The sequence below is a fragment of the Mandrillus leucophaeus genome, unplaced genomic scaffold (assembly GCF_000951045.1).
Source record: "Mandrillus leucophaeus isolate KB7577 unplaced genomic scaffold, Mleu.le_1.0 Scaffold74, whole genome shotgun sequence".
Lineage (NCBI taxonomy): Eukaryota > Metazoa > Chordata > Mammalia > Primates > Cercopithecidae > Mandrillus > Mandrillus leucophaeus.
The window spans coordinates 753,239-770,279 of NW_012108030.1; the positions used below are offsets into that span (position 1 = coordinate 753,239).

Sequence of the window (17,041 nt, forward strand, 5' to 3'; positions counted from 1 at the left end):
ATATACTTTAAGTTCTAGGGTACATGTTCACAACGTGCAGGTTCGTTACATAGGTATGCATGTGCCATGTTGGTTTGCTGCACCCATCAACTCGTCATTTACATTAGGTATTTCTCCCAATGCTATCCCTCCCCCAGTCTGCCACCCCCTGACAGGCCCCAGTGTGTGATGGTCCCCTCCCTGCATCCATATGTTCTCATTGTTAAACTCCCACTTACGAGTGAGAACATGTAGTGTTTGGTTTTCTATCCTTGTGATACTTTGCTGAGAATGATGGTCTTCAGCCCAATTTTTGTATTTTTAGTAAAGACAGTGTTTCACCATATTGGCCAGGCTGGTCTCAAACTCCTGACCTCGTGATCCGCCTGCCTTGGCCTCCCAAAGTGCTGGGATTACAGGCGTGAGCCACTGCACCCGGCCTTTGATAGCAACTTTTATTGAAGTGGCAATGCACAACAGCAGCAGAGGTACTGCTCCTTGTGGAGCAGTATGCCCAGGGTAGCAGCTCAGAGGCAGCCCTTCAGTCATATTTCTACCCACTTTTAATTATATGCAAAGTAAGTGGTGGATTATGCAGAAATTTCTAGGAAAAGGTGGTAACTTTCAGGTCATCAGCTTGTCATGGAAAGCAGCAATAACTCCCAGGTGTTACCGTGGAAATGGTAAACATGACATGGCATACTAGTAGGTATGTCTTATGAAAAGCTGCTTCTGCCCTGTTGCTGTTTTAGCTAGTCCTCTATTTGGTCTAGTGTTGGAGCCTGGCCCCTTGAGTCAAGTCCCACCCCCTGCCTTGATAGTGGCTTTTGTATCGAGTTTTTTCATAGAACACAATTTCAAATTTCTATGCTTGGTGTTTTCCAAACAGCCTGAAGCAAAAAGCAATCTTTAATATGAATATATATATCGATCCTCACTCACAACTTTAAAGTCAGTAACTGAGATGCAGGGACTTGTCATGAGTCTTGACTACTCAAGCTAAGTGGCCTATTTTTCCCCCCTTTCTCAAGGCATGTTCTCTGCTGTAGGGACACCTGAAATTCCCCTAAGATGGCCATGCTCAGTGGGCTGCCTCTTGACAGTTTCCTAGTAGTCAGTCAATAAAGGGTGCAGTCACCTCTCCCCAGCTCACTGAGGTAGACATAGTTGGTACTGTGCTGACCTTGGTTCCATTTGAGCCTCTGAATATCTGTGTGGCTTGTGCAGTGTTGTTGGTGCTCTAATCTCACAGTGCAGGGGTTGAGGTGTCAGGAGAGGGAACACATCAGTGCCATTTCACTGTCTCCTGTGTCAAAGCAAAATTAAAATGCAGACCAGACTTGAAAAACTCCTGAGAAAACAAAACCTGGTAGACCTTAAAAACAGCCTTAACCTTGCTTAACCTGTAAACATAAGCAACAATTCACTTGAGTCATTTCTGGTAAATGCTTGTGTTAGGGAAAGACAAAACTCAATCTCAACCGATCAAAAGCGGCCAATTCACATACTATTATGTCATTAGGGACTTTTCAAGGCAAATTAAAAAATCCATTTTTATAATTGTAACTGATCAAATAATTTCTTTGTTTTACTTCTTCATTCACCCTATGAATACTTGCGTCTAATGCTTTAAGCATAGGACCGCGAGACTTCTTCTGGTGTGATGCTTCCCAATTCATGAACTGCTGTTTGTTCAGTAAACTCTAGAAAATGTTTACTGCGCTTCAGATTTTTGTTTTCAGGAGAGCCATCCCGGTTAATGATACAAGAACAACTGTTTCCCTTCTGTACGTCAGATCTACCAAGATGGCCGCGCCCAGAGAGCCGTGGCACAGGGTGCGGACATGTTACGTCCCTGAAGAGAAGCCTAAATCCGATCGTCCTAGCGCAGCAGAATCGACTCTCGCCCTCGTCGGCCGCCGTAGGCCGGTGCCAATGCCGGGGTTTAAGGGCCAGAAAAGGAAGCAATCACGGAATTTAGGTGTAGCCAGGAGAAAATCAGGTGAGCGTTTGGGTCTCTCCGTGGAGTAGGTTAAAGTGGCAGGGAGCTTCTGAGGAGCCTGTGGGGAGAGCTGGCGGCCTGGGCGGTGGAGCCTTTGGGTTGGGGTGCCTTTGCGGTCCGGCATGGGAGAGTTCTGGTTGTTGGGCGTTAACGGTCTGTCGAGTTCAGCCACTGAGATTCGGCGTCAGAGTTTGGGGTCCCTCAGGGTCACTCTGTTAGTAGGGCTGTCGATCACTGGATCGAGAACTGTAGGGGGACGCTGCCCAGCACACCGGCTTCATCACCGACCCCATTATTATCACTTCAAACGCCGCAGTTTAAAGTCGGTGATGAAGCCGGGGTGCTGGGCAGCCTACGAGGGTGTCTGGTGTAGGTTTTAGGGTGAATCAGGGATGTGTGTTAAGTGTTTAGGGAAGGCCCAGGCATATGGGGCTCAGAGTCTTGTAAAATCTGATATTTTACAAGCCCAGGCCCCTGGCTGGTGGTTGAGTTGTGAAACTATAACCGCCCACCCTTGCCGGCTGCCTAGACAGAACCGATTTGTCAAGATAGGGAAATTGCAATGGAGAAAGAGCAATTCATGCAGAGCCGGCTGTGCGGGGAGACCGAAGTTTCATTATTACTCAAATCAGTGATGAAAGAACATTTTCAGCCGAATTAAATTTAAAGGAGTTTAAATGAGCAATGAACGATTCGCGAATTGGGCAGCCCCCAGAATCACAGCAGATTAACAGAGACTCCAGGGGTGCCTCGTGGTCAGAACAAATTTATAGACAAAAAAGTGACATACAGGAATCGGAAGGGAGGTCCAGAAACAGTGAGATTGGTTACCACTGGTCGTTTGCCTTAGTTGAACGCCGTTGGAACATTCAGCATTCTATCACTATGGCCGCTGGGATTGGCAACTCTCAGCTATTGTTACAGGTGCATACGATTAAGTTCGGTTTTCAATTTTGTCTGCAGTTTATCCACAAGGACTCAAATATAGAAGTATGGAGCCCTTCTCAGGCAATATTTAGTTTGCTTAAGCATCAGTCTCCTTGAGTATTTGAGAATCAAAGTTTCCCCCCATCCCCCAGACGGAATCTAGCTCTGTTGTCCAGGCTGGAGTGCAGTGATGAGATCTCAGCTCACTGCAACCTCCGCCTCCTGGCTTCGAGCGATTCTTCTGCCTCAGCCTCCCGAGCGGCTGGGATTACAGGCCCGCACCATCATGCCCGGCTAATTTTTGTATTTTTAGTAGAGACAGGATTTCACCATTTTGGCCAGGCTGGTCTTGAACTCCTGACCTCAGGTGATCCGCCCGCCTCAGCCTCCCAAAGTGTTGGGATTACAGGCGTGAGCCACCGCACCCAGCTATGATTGTTATGATTTATAAGAAATGTGTGCTTGATCTTTGTCCTGTTTCCTGGCACATGTCTCCTAAAACCCTTGGAACCTCTTCAGGGATAAGTGTCTTCGTGTGGCATTGAGATGGCAGGTGACTGGGTGCTTCTGGCTGACCTTAGGATGGGGGAGGCTGGTTGCCAGGGCAACTAACTGTGTGATTTGAGGGTTGGAAATTTTAGCTCTGCCTGGCAACAGGGAGGTTGAAGGTTGAGTTGATCACCAGTGGTTAGTGTTTTAATCAAGTATGCCCATATAATGAAACTGGCATAAAAACTCAAAAGGATTGGTGAACTTCTGGGGAACTTACAGATTCTTGAGCAGGTGGAGGTGCCTGAGGGGTGGTGCACTGAATCTCTAATAAGCTGCCTTGGAGGGCATGGAAGTCCAACGCCCCTTGCTACAAACTTTGCCCTGCGCTATCCCTTCCATCTGGCTCTTCATCTGTATCCTTTGTAATATCCTTTATTCCTTTTCCCATTTGCCCTGAGAATATTCACCCTCCATGCTTGCAGCTGGAGCATTTACCCCGAGATAACTTTGTCATGAATGGTCTCGCTTTTATTATTTTCACATTGTTCTAGTAGATGGACTTTGGAAATAAAAGACATCATTCTATTTGTAGCATTCTGTTTTTAGTAGTGGTATTTCCATTTACAAAATGTGGTAGTTCTTGATCACTGAAAATGTCAAATCCTAAAAAACATAGCATTCCTACACGTGATGTTAACATCATTCTCAAGCAGTTCTTGGCTGAAGACTCGCTAGATGGAGCCGATTTTTCCAAATAGACAATTCTGATGATTCAGATGATTCTGATGTTAGTTCTGATTAGAAATAACTCCTAGAACAGCGTTTATATTTTATTTCCACATTGAAAATCAGATTTACTGCAGCCTCAAAGAGCATATTTATGACAAATTAAATAAGCGCTGGCAGCAAGCTGCACTTCGTTTTTCTAGACAGGAAAAGGGTTAAAATAAACCAGTAAATGTTAAGTGTTTTCCTGAGTTCTGTGAGCAATCCAGCAAATTAATCAAACCTGAGGAGGAGGCCGTGTGAATCCTGATTTATAGCTGGTCTATCAGAGATACAGGTGACAACCTGCTGCTTGCAACTTGCATCTGAAGTTGGGGGCAGGCTTGAACTGAGCACTTAATCTGTAGTATCTGACACTATGTCCAGATACACAGTCTCAGAATTGAATTAAATTGTAGGATGCTGTCTTAGTCTTGTTGGTGCTGCTATAACAAGATAACTGAGACTGGATAATTTATAAACAACAGAAATTTATTTGTTATAGTTCTGGAGACAGGGAAATCTAAGATCAAAGCACCAGCAGGTTTGGTGTCTGGCGAGGGCCCGATTTCTGCTTTCAATATAGTGTTTTGTCGCTATTTCTCTGGAGGTGAATAATGCTGTGCCCTCATGTGGCAGAAGGCGGAAGAGCAAAAAGGGCCGATCTGTGTGTGAAGCCTCTTTTATTTTTATTATTACTATTATTTTCTTCTTTCTTTAGGGTTTTTTCTTTTTTTTTTTTTTGATACAGAATCTCACTTTGTCACCCAGCCTGGAGTGCAGTGGCACCATCATAGCTCACTGCAGTCTCAACCTCTCAACCTCCCAGGCTCAAGCAATCCTGCCTTGGCCACCTGCGTAGCTGGGAATACAGGCATATGCCACCACGCTTGGATAATTTTTGTATTTTTTGTAGAGATGGGGTTTCACCATGTTGTCAAGTCCTGAGCTCAAGTGATCTGCCCACTTTTGCCTCCCAGAGTACTGGAATTACAGGTGTGAGCCACCACACCTGGCCTTTTTTTTTTCTTTTTTTTTTTTTTTGAAGAGACAGGGTCTTGCTGTGTTGCCCAGGCTAGAGTGCAGTGGTGCAATCACAACTCACTGCAGCCTCAAACTCCTGGCCTCAAGCGATCCTCCCACCTCAGCCTTCCAAAGTGCCGGGATTACGTGCATGAGCCACTGCGCCTGGCCAAAGCCTCTTGTGTAAGGGCCTTAATGCCACTCACAAGGGAGGAGCTCTCATGACTTAATCACTTCCTAAAAGCCCATCTCTTGATACCACTGCATTGGAGAGTAAGTTTCAACATGAATTTTGGAGGGCACAAACATTCAAACCATAGCATCTGGCGTTTGGGAGCTTAGATTTTTGGAGGCCGTCTCACCGTTTCCTAATAAGAGTGGCTCACTGTGCCTAAGTTGTTTTTTCAAACAATGTGGTTTATCCTGAACACCTGCTTTCCTCTAGGATTCTGGAGTTTTGGTGTATGTTAGCCAGTAAGCACCTTCATGATCAGCCCCCAATAAAAACCATGGGCACACAATCTCTCTCTAGTAAACTTCCTTGGTCTATAGTGTTTCACGTGTGTTGTCACAACTTGTGGCTGGAGGAATCAAGTGTATCCTGTGTGACTCCGAAGAGACTGAACTTGAAACTTGTGTCAGGCTTCCTCCAGACTTTGCCACATGTACCCTTTGCTGGTTTTGCTCTGTATGTTTTCACAGTAATCAGTGGTTGCCATGAATATGATTACAAACTGAGTGTTGTGAGTTCACCTAGTGAATCACTGCATCTGAGAGTGGTCTTGAGGGACCCCTGGCACAGCTGTCTGCATTCATTCACCTGTCTCCCGTTTTCCAACAGACTCTCAGGTGTCCTTGACTTGTGGCAGCATCACTATCCAGTCTCTGCCTCCATCTTCACATGGCCTTGTCTTTTCCCTGTGTGTTTCTTCTCTGTGTGTCTCAAGATTGTTGGGAAAAAGGCTTGTAGGGTGCCGGTATAAACTGGTCATAAAAGTATGGGACAATAAATTGTGGAAAGCCTCAGGAGGCCTCTCAGGAGGAAAGCCGCCTTATTGCCATCACGTTGACCTGCTCTTTTGTCTATAAACACTGTGCTTAAGGAGAAAGACACTCCTTTGAAGCACTGGAATGTGGTCAGATATGCCGGCTGCTAGTTAAGCCCACTCCCATATGACTCTCCACATTCAGAGTGTTGTTTTATTGCCCTGGGATGTAAAGACGTGGAGACACCTGACAAAGGGATGCTTAGATGTATTGCTTGGCCTTGACTTCAGGAGAGTTTAAGCAGCAGAGACAGCATCTGGGCCCGGAGGGAATGTGTCACCAAATGAACTTGATTTTTACTCCACAGATCCTGGCTCCCCAGAAGCAAGAGACTTCAAGTGAAGGAAGGAGGAGGTTCCTGCATGTGGATGTCATCATTTCTGGGAACACTCTTAAATGGAAACTCAGATTTCTTAGCCAAAATTTAGGGAGGATCCAGAAGAAACCAAAGATGAAGCATCCCAATTCTTGGGTATTTCCTGAAACAGAAGAAAATGACAGAGGCCCAGGTGACTTTTGGTTTGTTTTATTCTTAACTCGATTCCCTGATGGATTTGTGGAAGTCTGAAGAAATCAGTTCCTTTACATTAAAAGTATAAATTGGAAAAAATGAGCTCTGGGGAGAAACAGACTTAGACTGTACCTTTCAACCAGGACAAAGCGGGATCATGAATACATTGTTCACATAGCCCACATGTGACCAGTGTTGGAATATAATGTATGACTCTGCTGGAGCCTGTTGGTTACATTAAGTGTCAACTTGTGTCCAAAATCTTTGGCCACCATCACACCCAGAGAATCATGGTGAGTTACATGATGTGCACTGATTCTGAGGCGAATGCGGGTCCCTTCCTCAGGGGATGTCAGTATTTCATGGCACTTAAATCTTGGAAAATTCGTTTGATGCTTTTTGCTAGAGGTGACAAGATAGACTTTTTGTCCTTAATAGCTTTCTTCCAAAAGATACACAAGCAAGTTTCGTGTGGCTGTTTCTACATGATTATTCTGAGTCCTCTCTGGGACTATACCAAGCAGAATTTAATGAACACAGTATTTCAGGAGCCCTCAGCACCGCGGCCTATATACCCAACCTTGTTGCAGTCTGTTTAGTCTGTGAATAAACCTAGTTGCCTAAACAATGCAAGGTTTGCTTTCAAAGGTGCTCCTTGAACAGGTCACTAAACTGGCGTTTAAGTACAGATTTGACCATAGGGAGTTGAAAGTTCCCTTTGGCAATGGCTTGGGTTGTTGAGATCCACAGGGTTTGCTTTAGAATGTCATGCTGTCTCAGAAAATACAGAGCCCTTCCCTGTTTTCTTTTTTTTTTTTGAGACGGAGTCTGGCTCTGTTGCCCAGGCTGGAGTGCAGTGGCCGGATCTCAGCTCACTGCAAGCCCCGCCTCCCGGGTTCACGCCATTCTCCTGCCTCAGCCTCCCGAGTAGCTGGGAGTACAGGCGCCCGCCACCTCACCCAGCTAATTTTTTTTTTGTATTTTAGTAGAGACGGGGTTTCACCGTGTTAGCCAGGATGGTCTCGATCTCCTGAACTCGTGATCCGCCCGTCTCGGCCTCCCAAAGTGCTGGGATTACAGGCTTGAGCCACCGCGCCGGCCCTTCCCTGTTTTCAAATCCAGTTGTTAACCTCTCACCTCTTTTAATGCCTTAACTTGAAAAAATTATGCAAATGACTCATTATAGTTTTAAATGTGTATATATTTGGTTTCTATCTCTGGTTCCTGGCACAGAGCTCCTAAAACCTTTAGAATTTCCTGAGTGATAGGAGTGTATTTTGTTCTTCATAACCAGCCTCTTTCAACCATACCTGAGTTTATGGTAATGAGGTGACTCAGGGTGGGATCCTTTTATAGTAATGAGGTGACCTCAGGATGGGGCTGGTTGCCAGAAAGACCAAGCCTTGATTACAGATTTGGAACTTTCAGTCCCACCCCTGACCTCCAGATTCTGTCACCAATGGTTGATTATTTCTTTTTTCTTCTTCTTTTTTCTGAGACAGAGTCTCGCTCTGTCGCCAGGCTGGAGTGCAGTGGCACAATCTCGGCTCACTGCATCCTCCACCTCCTGGGTTCAAGCAGTTCTCCTGCCTCAGCCTCCTGAGTAGCTGGGACTATAGGTGCGCACCACCACAGCCAGCTACCCTTTTTTTTTTTTTTTTTTTTTTTCAGTAGAGACAGGGTTTCACTATGTTGGCCAGGATGGTCTCGATCTCTTGACCTCATGATCCGCCTGCCTCGGCCTCCCCAAGTGTTGGGATTACAGGTGTGAGCCACCATGCCCAGCCATGGTTGATGATTTAATCATGCCCACATCGTAGAATCTCCATGAAAACCCCCATGGGGTTTGGAGATCACATGTGGAAGTGGGGGATGGGGGAAGGGTGCGCTGCAATTCCACAGGAACAGAGGCTTCTGTGCTTGGCACCCTTTGGACCTTGACTTCTGTACCTCTTCACCTGGCTGTCATTTGTATCCTAGATAATAAACTGTAATTGTGTGACATTTTCCTGAGTTCTGTGAGTCATTCTAGCAAATTATCAAACCGGAGCAGAAAGGTTGTGGCAGCCCCCCATTGTGGTCAAGTTGGACAGAAGTGCGATAATGTGGGGACCCCAGAGCGGCACATGATGTGAGGGCAGTCCTGTGGGACCGAGCCCTTAAACTTGCAGAGTCTGATGATAACCCTCAGTGGTTAGTGTTAGCAGAGGATCGAACTCGAGGATACCCAGTTGGCATCAGAGAATCAAAGGGTTGGAGAAGTGTTGCTGGAAAAGACACTGTGTATTTGGTATCAGAAAGAACCACAGATTCATGGATAGTTTTTTTTGTTTGTTTGTTTCAGATACAGTCTTACTTTGGTGCCCAGGCTGGAGTGCAGTGGCGTGATCTCCGCTCACTGCAACCTCTGCCTCCTGGGTTCAAGCGATTCTCGTGCTTCACCTGGGTGCCACCATGCCCAACTAATTTTAGTATTTTTAGTTGAGACCAGGTTTCGCCATGTTGGCTAGGCTGGTCTCAGATTCCTGACCTCAGGTGATCCACCCGCCTTCACCTCCCAAAGTGCTGGGTTTACAGGCATGAGACACCATGCCTGACCTCATGGATAGATTTTTCAATGTGAAAGACTCAAGTTAAATAGTACACATAGTGAGAAAACAAAGTTCCCCCTCTGTATACTTTTTTTCCTAATTCCCTAGTATGTCATTAACAAATGCTTGTCTTCCTGTTCTAGGGATGTACCTGTGAGGACATCTATGTCTGCATGTGTGTGTGTGTGTGTGTGTGTGTACGTACACATGCATTTGTATACATATACATGTATCTATGCATGTCAATGCTTACATGTGTGATGGCTTATTTTTTACAGCCACTGCATAGTTTATTTGTTGTTTTGCTAAACATCATGGTATAGTTCACATGAAGGGAATCATGCTAGATTATTCTGCTCATGCTGTATGACTATAGCATATAGTTCAGGGTTGCAAGTAGGTGCTGAAAAACACTGCAAATGTTCTTATGTTAGCAAGAGGATTTAATGGCTGCATATTACAGAAACTTACGATTTGTTGGATTAATGGATGGCTGCATGGTTATTATAAAATATAGAATATTTTACTATAACTTTGCTTCTGTCACAGTATATTGAAAGAACTAGGAATACAGTTTATTTGTGAACATGCTGAGTTTGTACTGCAAGGGTCCCCTTATATCCAAGCTTGAATCAAAAATATAATATTCTCAGGATGTGCAACTCACTTATACAGAGTGCCATAAGATTCCACCAGGCCAACTGTGGGTCATGAGTATGCACAGTTTCAGTATATGCGGGGCATCCTGAAACCATTCCATTGGGTATACCAAGGGACAACTGTACAGGTGCAACTTATATGGTGAAAATGGGCAGAACAACTTCATATTTCTTCCATGCCAATAAAACAGAAACACTTCATATTAAGCAGGACTGTGTTATTACAGGAATCACTGACCCTGAGGGATGTGGCTGTGGACTTCACCTGGGAGGAGTGGCAGCTCCTGGGCCCTGCTCAGAAGCATCTGTACCGGGATGTGATGTTGGAGAACTACAGCAACCTTGTGTCAGTGGGTGAGGACAGCTGCCCTGTGTCACTCAGAGGGTGCCCAGTCAGTGGCCTTTGCTTCCTTAGCTTCTGGAAGCTTTGGTGTGTCTGCTATGCTCCCAAATGGCAGATCCTCAGGCCCTTCTCTGGTCCCAGAGGAAGAGGCACTATCTTCCTTCATCTTAGAAAAAAACACTTTAATTTGCTAACATGCAAATTATGCAGTCCCTAACATGTACCTTTCTCCTATCATCAGAGCCATGTAGTGCAATTCAGTGAGCCTAAGTCTTCTCCCATTTCCCACAAACAGGGTTTCAAGCTGGCAAACCTGATGCCCTCACCAAGTTGGAACAAGGAGAACCGCTATGGGCATTAGAAGATGAAATCCACAGTCCAACTCATCCAGGTAAGTGAGAGAGAACCAGCAAGAGAGGAAGGCAGTGAAAGTCACATTCTGGTCGTTTAGAGAAGGCATGACAGTTGTGAAAGTGTTTAGGGAGACAGAAACAGCTGCCACATATCCTTCTCCCCATATGATACAAGAGCTCTTTTTCTTATAGGAATTTAGAGAAACATACATACCCCTTTATCCCTTCTTGGAATTGAACTGATCCCTATTCATTTCTTCTTAGATGTTGTTTCCCGTAAGTTCTTCTTGCTTGGATTTTCACATCTTCCCATTCTTCTTCATCACTTGTCAGAGGATCATTTTGTGTTTCTGAGGCAAAAACAACAAACTGGTTTTTTTTTTGTCTCACATAGTCACTCAACCCAGCATTTATGCCACTGGATATATAGGGTTGTTTTCTCACACCTCAGACAATTCTCCAGCAGACATCAGCTGGGTGTCCTCTATTTCAAATTAGCTCTGACACGATCTACCTGATGCGGCATCAGATCCCACAGGTTAAGGGATCAGTCCAAGACTGTCTCCCACTTCAAATGCCAGTGGCAAGTCCCAGGTTGTCACCTCAGCTTCTGATCAACCAGCTGTAAAGTAGAGGTTCCCAAGACCCTCTCCTCAAGTTTGATTAATTTGCTAGAACAGCACTTATATGTATATGCATGTGTGTGTATATATATGTGTATGTGTCTATATATGTGCATATACATTTATATATATACTTTATATATACATTTATATAAGAGAGAGAGAATGCCATAAGCATTGTCTAGAGTTGCTGATTCATCAAATGAGATAACAACTGAGGCACAGGAGGCCAGGCATGGTGGCTGTAATCCCAGCAGTTTGGGAGGCCGAGGCAGGCATATCATGAGGTCAAGAGTTTGAGACCAGCTTGGCCAACATGGTGAAACCCTGTTTCTACTAAAAATACAAAAATTATCCGGGTGTGGTGACATATGCCTGTAGTCCCAGCTATTTGGGAGGCTGAGGCAGGAGAATCACTTGAACCCAGGAGGTGGAGGTTGCAGTGAGCAGAGATCACGCCATTGCACTCCAGCCTGGGTGACAAAGTAAGACTCCATCTCAAAACAAAAAACAGAAAAACAAAAAAACCTGAGGCATAGGTATGTGACTATGGTTTGTTTTTTTGCATTCTGACAGTATGTATTTTTCACCTTGAATTTTCTTTTCATGACATGGTTTATAATACACTACAATATAATAATATCTTCCATCTCTAGGTTCCCATTCTACTTTGCACCCCAATCACACACAAGCCACTCCCATAGATATCATATCAGTGGGATTTGGTGGTGCTTGAGGTTCCTTTGCTACTCTGGAGTCAAGGGCCTGGTTTTCGTTCTTCCTTGTATAAGACTGAAATACATCTTGGTCATTCATGCATTTCTTTATCGAAGGACAGATTAGCCAGGCTGAAGAGAGATCATACTTTTCTATCTATTAAGCATTTCTTAAAGGCAAGATCTTTATTAAAGGAGTTTTCATGACACTGTCCATCCCAAGGCCTCTTGCTCTGCGAGTCTGGTTTCGTTAGAATTGGGTTGGGGGCCTGGGCTTGTCTCTCGGGGGCTGTTTCCATGAGTTGATGAACTGTAGCCATAATACACAGTAGAAGAGACTGAATTTACTGAGAAACAGAAATGTCTCTCTTGAGCAAAGATTTTATCAGCAAAAATAGGGCAAATTTTTATGTAATATTTACAAATTAAACTTTTGAACATATGAAATGTTTTTGTTACAATTCAGGGCTATACAAAGATAAAGTGAATAGTAAATACAGAAAGAATTGTAGGACTTTAGAAGAAATGTAACCTACAGTGGTCTAGACAAGATGGAGAATGACAGACTGATAAAATACCTTATGCAAGAGACATAGCTAGGTATTGAATTAAGATGAAGAACTATGACAAGACAAGAAGTTGTAGAGCTGGAAATGCAAGGCCATGTGGGGACTGTCAGAAGATTAGCCTGAAGGCCAGGTGCGGTGGCTCATTCCTGTAATCCCAGCACTTTGGGAGGCCGAGGTGGGCAGATCACCCGAGGGTCAGGAGTTTGAGACCAGTCTGGCCAACGTGGTGAAACCCTGCCTCTACTTAAAATACAAAAAATTAGCCAGGTGTGGTGGCACACGCCTGTGATCCCAGCTGCTCAGGAGGCTGAGGCAGAATTGCTTGAACCCGGGAGGCAGAGGTTGAAGTGACCTGAGATCGTGCCACTGTACTCCAGCCTGGGTGACACAGCAAGACTTCATCTCAAAAAAAAAAAAAGAGATTAGCCTGAAACTGGTCACATGGAGGCCAGTGTTAGAAGATATTTGCTGGGAAACGGTCAAGTGGGAACTTAAAGTGGATGCGTCTGGTGATGTTAAAACTTTTATTGTTCAGCTCCTGCTGTGAGTTTTCTGTGCCAGTAATTTAGGATAGTGGTGGAGGTAAAGTTGTGTATTTTTCTAGCTCTACGTAGAGGTTACCTTTCACCTGGTGGCAGTATTGTAGCAATAATACTGTGTAGTTGATGTTCTAAGAAAAACTAAAAGTAAAGCTGCCTCAAGTCTTGATTCAGAAGTAGGAAGGTGTTCCTTAAGGGCTTCCTTCACCGATGCCAACAGAGACATAAGTACAAAATTCAGGAAGTAGAGGCTGTTAGTGGCAAGGTGAGGGATTAGTATATTAGGGACAGTAAAGTGGAAAAAAAAATTCTAATATGACATCTATGCAAGTAGGGCATGATAAAGAAGGTGACAGTTTCCACATGTGGTGCAGTGGCAGAGCTGTGCGGAGAGGACTACGTGTTCCGCTTGCATGTTCTGAAAGTCCACAGGGATCGCTGTGTTTCTCTTTCTGTTGGAACATAAGAGAATGCGTCATAGCCAGGTAGATACAAGGTGTTAACTGAAAAATCGAGGAGACAAAGAGAAACTTTATATTCTAACAAAAGATGATTTGCAAATCTGAGTAATGTGACCTTGGGGAAGTGAAAGAAACACACATCACTGAAGAGAGGGGAAACTCTTTTTTTTTTTTTTTTTTTGCCTTGCAGGAGGCTTTTTGCCTTGCAGAATTTGCTTTGCATACCTGTTCAGTGAGAGATGGGGGAGTCTTATGAATATCTTTATGAGAATCAGCAAATGTGTGCCTAGCAAGCAAACATATATGTAACATATCCATGTTCATTTTGGAGTGGAGTTTTAACATTAAAATGAGGTGGAATTTGACTCTATGCTAGGAGGTCTTTTACAGGATATAAGAAAAGTCTGCACAGACTCCAGCAACTGACCAAAACAGCCTCACTGATGTTTCTCAGGAGAAAGATATTGAGATCAGTCTCCTGTCCAATCATAGCTGCAGTTAGGAATGCTGTTGGGGGTGAGGGGCATCAGTTAGTCAGCGTCTGGTGGTCGGGGAGCTGCAATTGTTTCAATACTGCTTGTCCCAAGGTCAGTGATTGTTTAGCCGCTACAGAAAAAGAAAAAAACAGAACCAAAAAAGTCGTGGCAGTTAGAACATAGTTTATTCTTTAAATGTAGGGTGTGTACGACTTAACCGTTGCCTGTGTTTCCTTAGGCCTAGTTTATAATTTGGTATCTTATTGCCACAAAGAGTCTGTTCCATCAGTCTGTGATCTCTATTTTAACAAAGGTTAGAGTACTGACTGCAATTTTCCTTCACATGTGAGATTGGCGCTCTAGGAAAGTTAGTGTGATGATGGTCTACAGAATGGAGAAGGGCATATTTTAGCACCCAACAGTCTACTAGAATTAGGATGAAGTCAAATGCTGTGTATCTAACATTCTAACGTGACTTTCTATTTATTCTAATCCCTATGTCTGCTGTTTCCCTACTCAGGATTATTCTTTTTCAAATTAAAAAAAAATGTTTCTGTAGAGACAGGGTCTCCCTATGTAGCCCAGGCTGGTCTCAGACTCCTGGGCTCAAGCGATCCTCCCACCTCAGCCTCCCAAAGTGTTGAGATTAGAGGCATGAGCCACTGTGCCTGGCTGGCAAATTTTTTGTTTTTTGTTTTTAGATGGAGTCTCGCTCTGTTGGCAGGCTGGAGTGCAGAGGCACAATCTCGGCTCACTGCAACCTCCTCCCAGGTTCAAGCGATTCTTCTGCCTCAACCTCCTGAGTTGCTGGGACTACAGGCGTGTGCCATCACGCCCAGCCAATTTTTTGTATTTTTAGTAAAGACGGGGTTTCACCATCTTGACCAGGATGGTCTCGATCTCTTGACCTCATGATCCACCTGCCTTGGCCTCCCAAAGTGCTGGGATTACAGGCATAAGCCACCGTGCCTGGCTGGCAAATTTTATCTTATGTGTATTTAACTGCAATTCTTAAAAGTTTTTTTAACAGATAGGGAACGTTTATACTTGGAATTCCTTCCATGTTGGTATCATAGGGTTTCCAGTAAAAAGCCAGCCAACCCCGAGGCATCTTTGAAGCAGTTTTATTCCATGTGATGATCATGGAAGGATTTATTGTTCTGTCTCTTAGAAATTGAGAAAGCTGATGATCATCCGCAGCAGCACTTGCAAAACCAAAGAATACTGAAGAGGATGGGACAACACTGTGAACATGGAAGAACTTTGAAATCATATTTAGGTTTAACCAACCAGAGCAGAAGATACAACAGAAAGGAGCCTGCTGAGTTTAATGGAGATGGAGCTTTTCTCCTTGATAATCATGAACAAATGCCTATGGAAATTGAATTCCACGAAAGTAGAAAACCCATCAGCACTAAGTCACGATTCCTTAAACATCAGCAAACACGCAATATAGAGAAAGCCCATGAATGCACTGACTGTGGGAAAGCTTTCCTCAAGAAGTCTCAGCTCACTGAGCATAAGAGAATTCATACAGGAAAGAAACCCCATGGGTGTAGCTTGTGTGGGAAAACCTTCTACAAGAAGTACAGGCTCACTGAACACGAGAGAGCTCACAAAGGAGAGAAACCGCATGGGTGTAGTGAATGTGGGAAAGCCTTCCCCAGGAAATCTCAGCTTACTGAACATCAAAGGATTCACACGGGAAATAAGCCGCATCAATGCAGCGAATGTGGGAAAGCTTTCTCCAGAAAATCACTACTCATTGTACATCAGCGAACTCATACAGGAGAGAAGCCTTATACATGCGGTGAATGTGGAAAAGGCTTCATTCAGAAGGGCAATCTCATTATACATCAACGAACTCACACTGGAGAGAAACCTTATGGTTGCATTGACTGTGGTAAGGCCTTCAGCCAGAAGTCTTGCCTTGTAGCACATCAGAGATATCATACAGGAAAGACTCCCTTTGTATGTCCTGAATGTGGACAACCCTGTTCACAGAAGTCAGGACTCATTAGACATCAGAGAATTCACTCAGGAGAGAAACCCTATAAATGCAGTGACTGTGGGAAAGCCTTCATTACAAAGACAATGCTCATTGTACATCACAGAACTCACACGGGAGAGAGACCCTATGGCTGTGATGAGTGTGAGAAAGCCTACTTCTATATGTCTTGCCTTGTTAAACATAAGAGAATACACACAAGGGAGAAACGGGGGGATTCAGTGAAGGTGGACAGTCCTTCCACAGCAAGTCATAGCTTAAGTCCTAGTGAACACATGCAGGGGAAATGCCCTGTTAATATGGTGACTCTGCAGATACCTTCTGTGAACCCGCAGATGCCATTTAACACCAGCGGGCTCCTAGCAGATAGGAACGTAGTCCTTGTGGGACAGCCACTTGCCAGATGTGCACCCTCGGGAGATAATAGAAGCTTTGCACAGGACAGAAGCCTTACAAATGCAGTGAACATGGTCGTGCCTTCAGTCATCAATTACATCTTCTTTTATGTTATAAACACGTAATTGAAAACTGTATATTAAATGCGGAAAAGCCTTGACCAAAAGTATCTAGTTGATTACCTGGTTAAGTCCTCCATAAGATTTCAAGCTTATGTTTCAATACAAAGCTTGAAATCCTGTGAATGCAGAAAGTAGGAAAGCCTCTTTTGGAAGAGGGACCCTATCATTGGTGATCACCATGGCAACAGTGAGCTCATAGTGGGTAGAAATACAGTGATGGTGGGAGAGCCTTTGTCCTTAAGAGGTGTCAGTACACACTGGAGAAAAACTCCTGGAAGGTAGTTAATGCGACAGCATTTTCAGTGGTACATTCTGCCACATCCTTTAGCAGGTGAAATATAGAAATAAAACACTGTGAACCCACTACTGTGAAGTGCCTTTATCAAAATATTAAAGTACTCTTGAAACAAAGAAGCCCTGCGGAAATGAGGATTGTTTG

General features: G+C 44.3%; 1 protein-coding gene across 1 annotated transcript; it reads left to right on the forward strand.

Annotated features, from left to right (window-relative positions):
* Positions 1 to 1,869: 1,869 nt before the first annotated feature.
* Positions 1,870 to 16,605, forward strand: ZNF649 (zinc finger protein 649). The gene is made up of 5 exons (XM_011966045.1): positions 1,870 to 1,981; positions 6,543 to 7,039; positions 10,224 to 10,350; positions 10,635 to 10,730; positions 15,248 to 16,605. The coding sequence occupies exons 2-5, from the start codon at positions 6,956 to 6,958 to the stop codon at positions 16,603 to 16,605; spliced, it is 1,665 nt and encodes a 554-aa protein (XP_011821435.1). The 5' UTR covers positions 1,870 to 1,981; positions 6,543 to 6,955.
* The last annotated feature ends 436 nt before the right edge of the window (positions 16,606 to 17,041 follow it).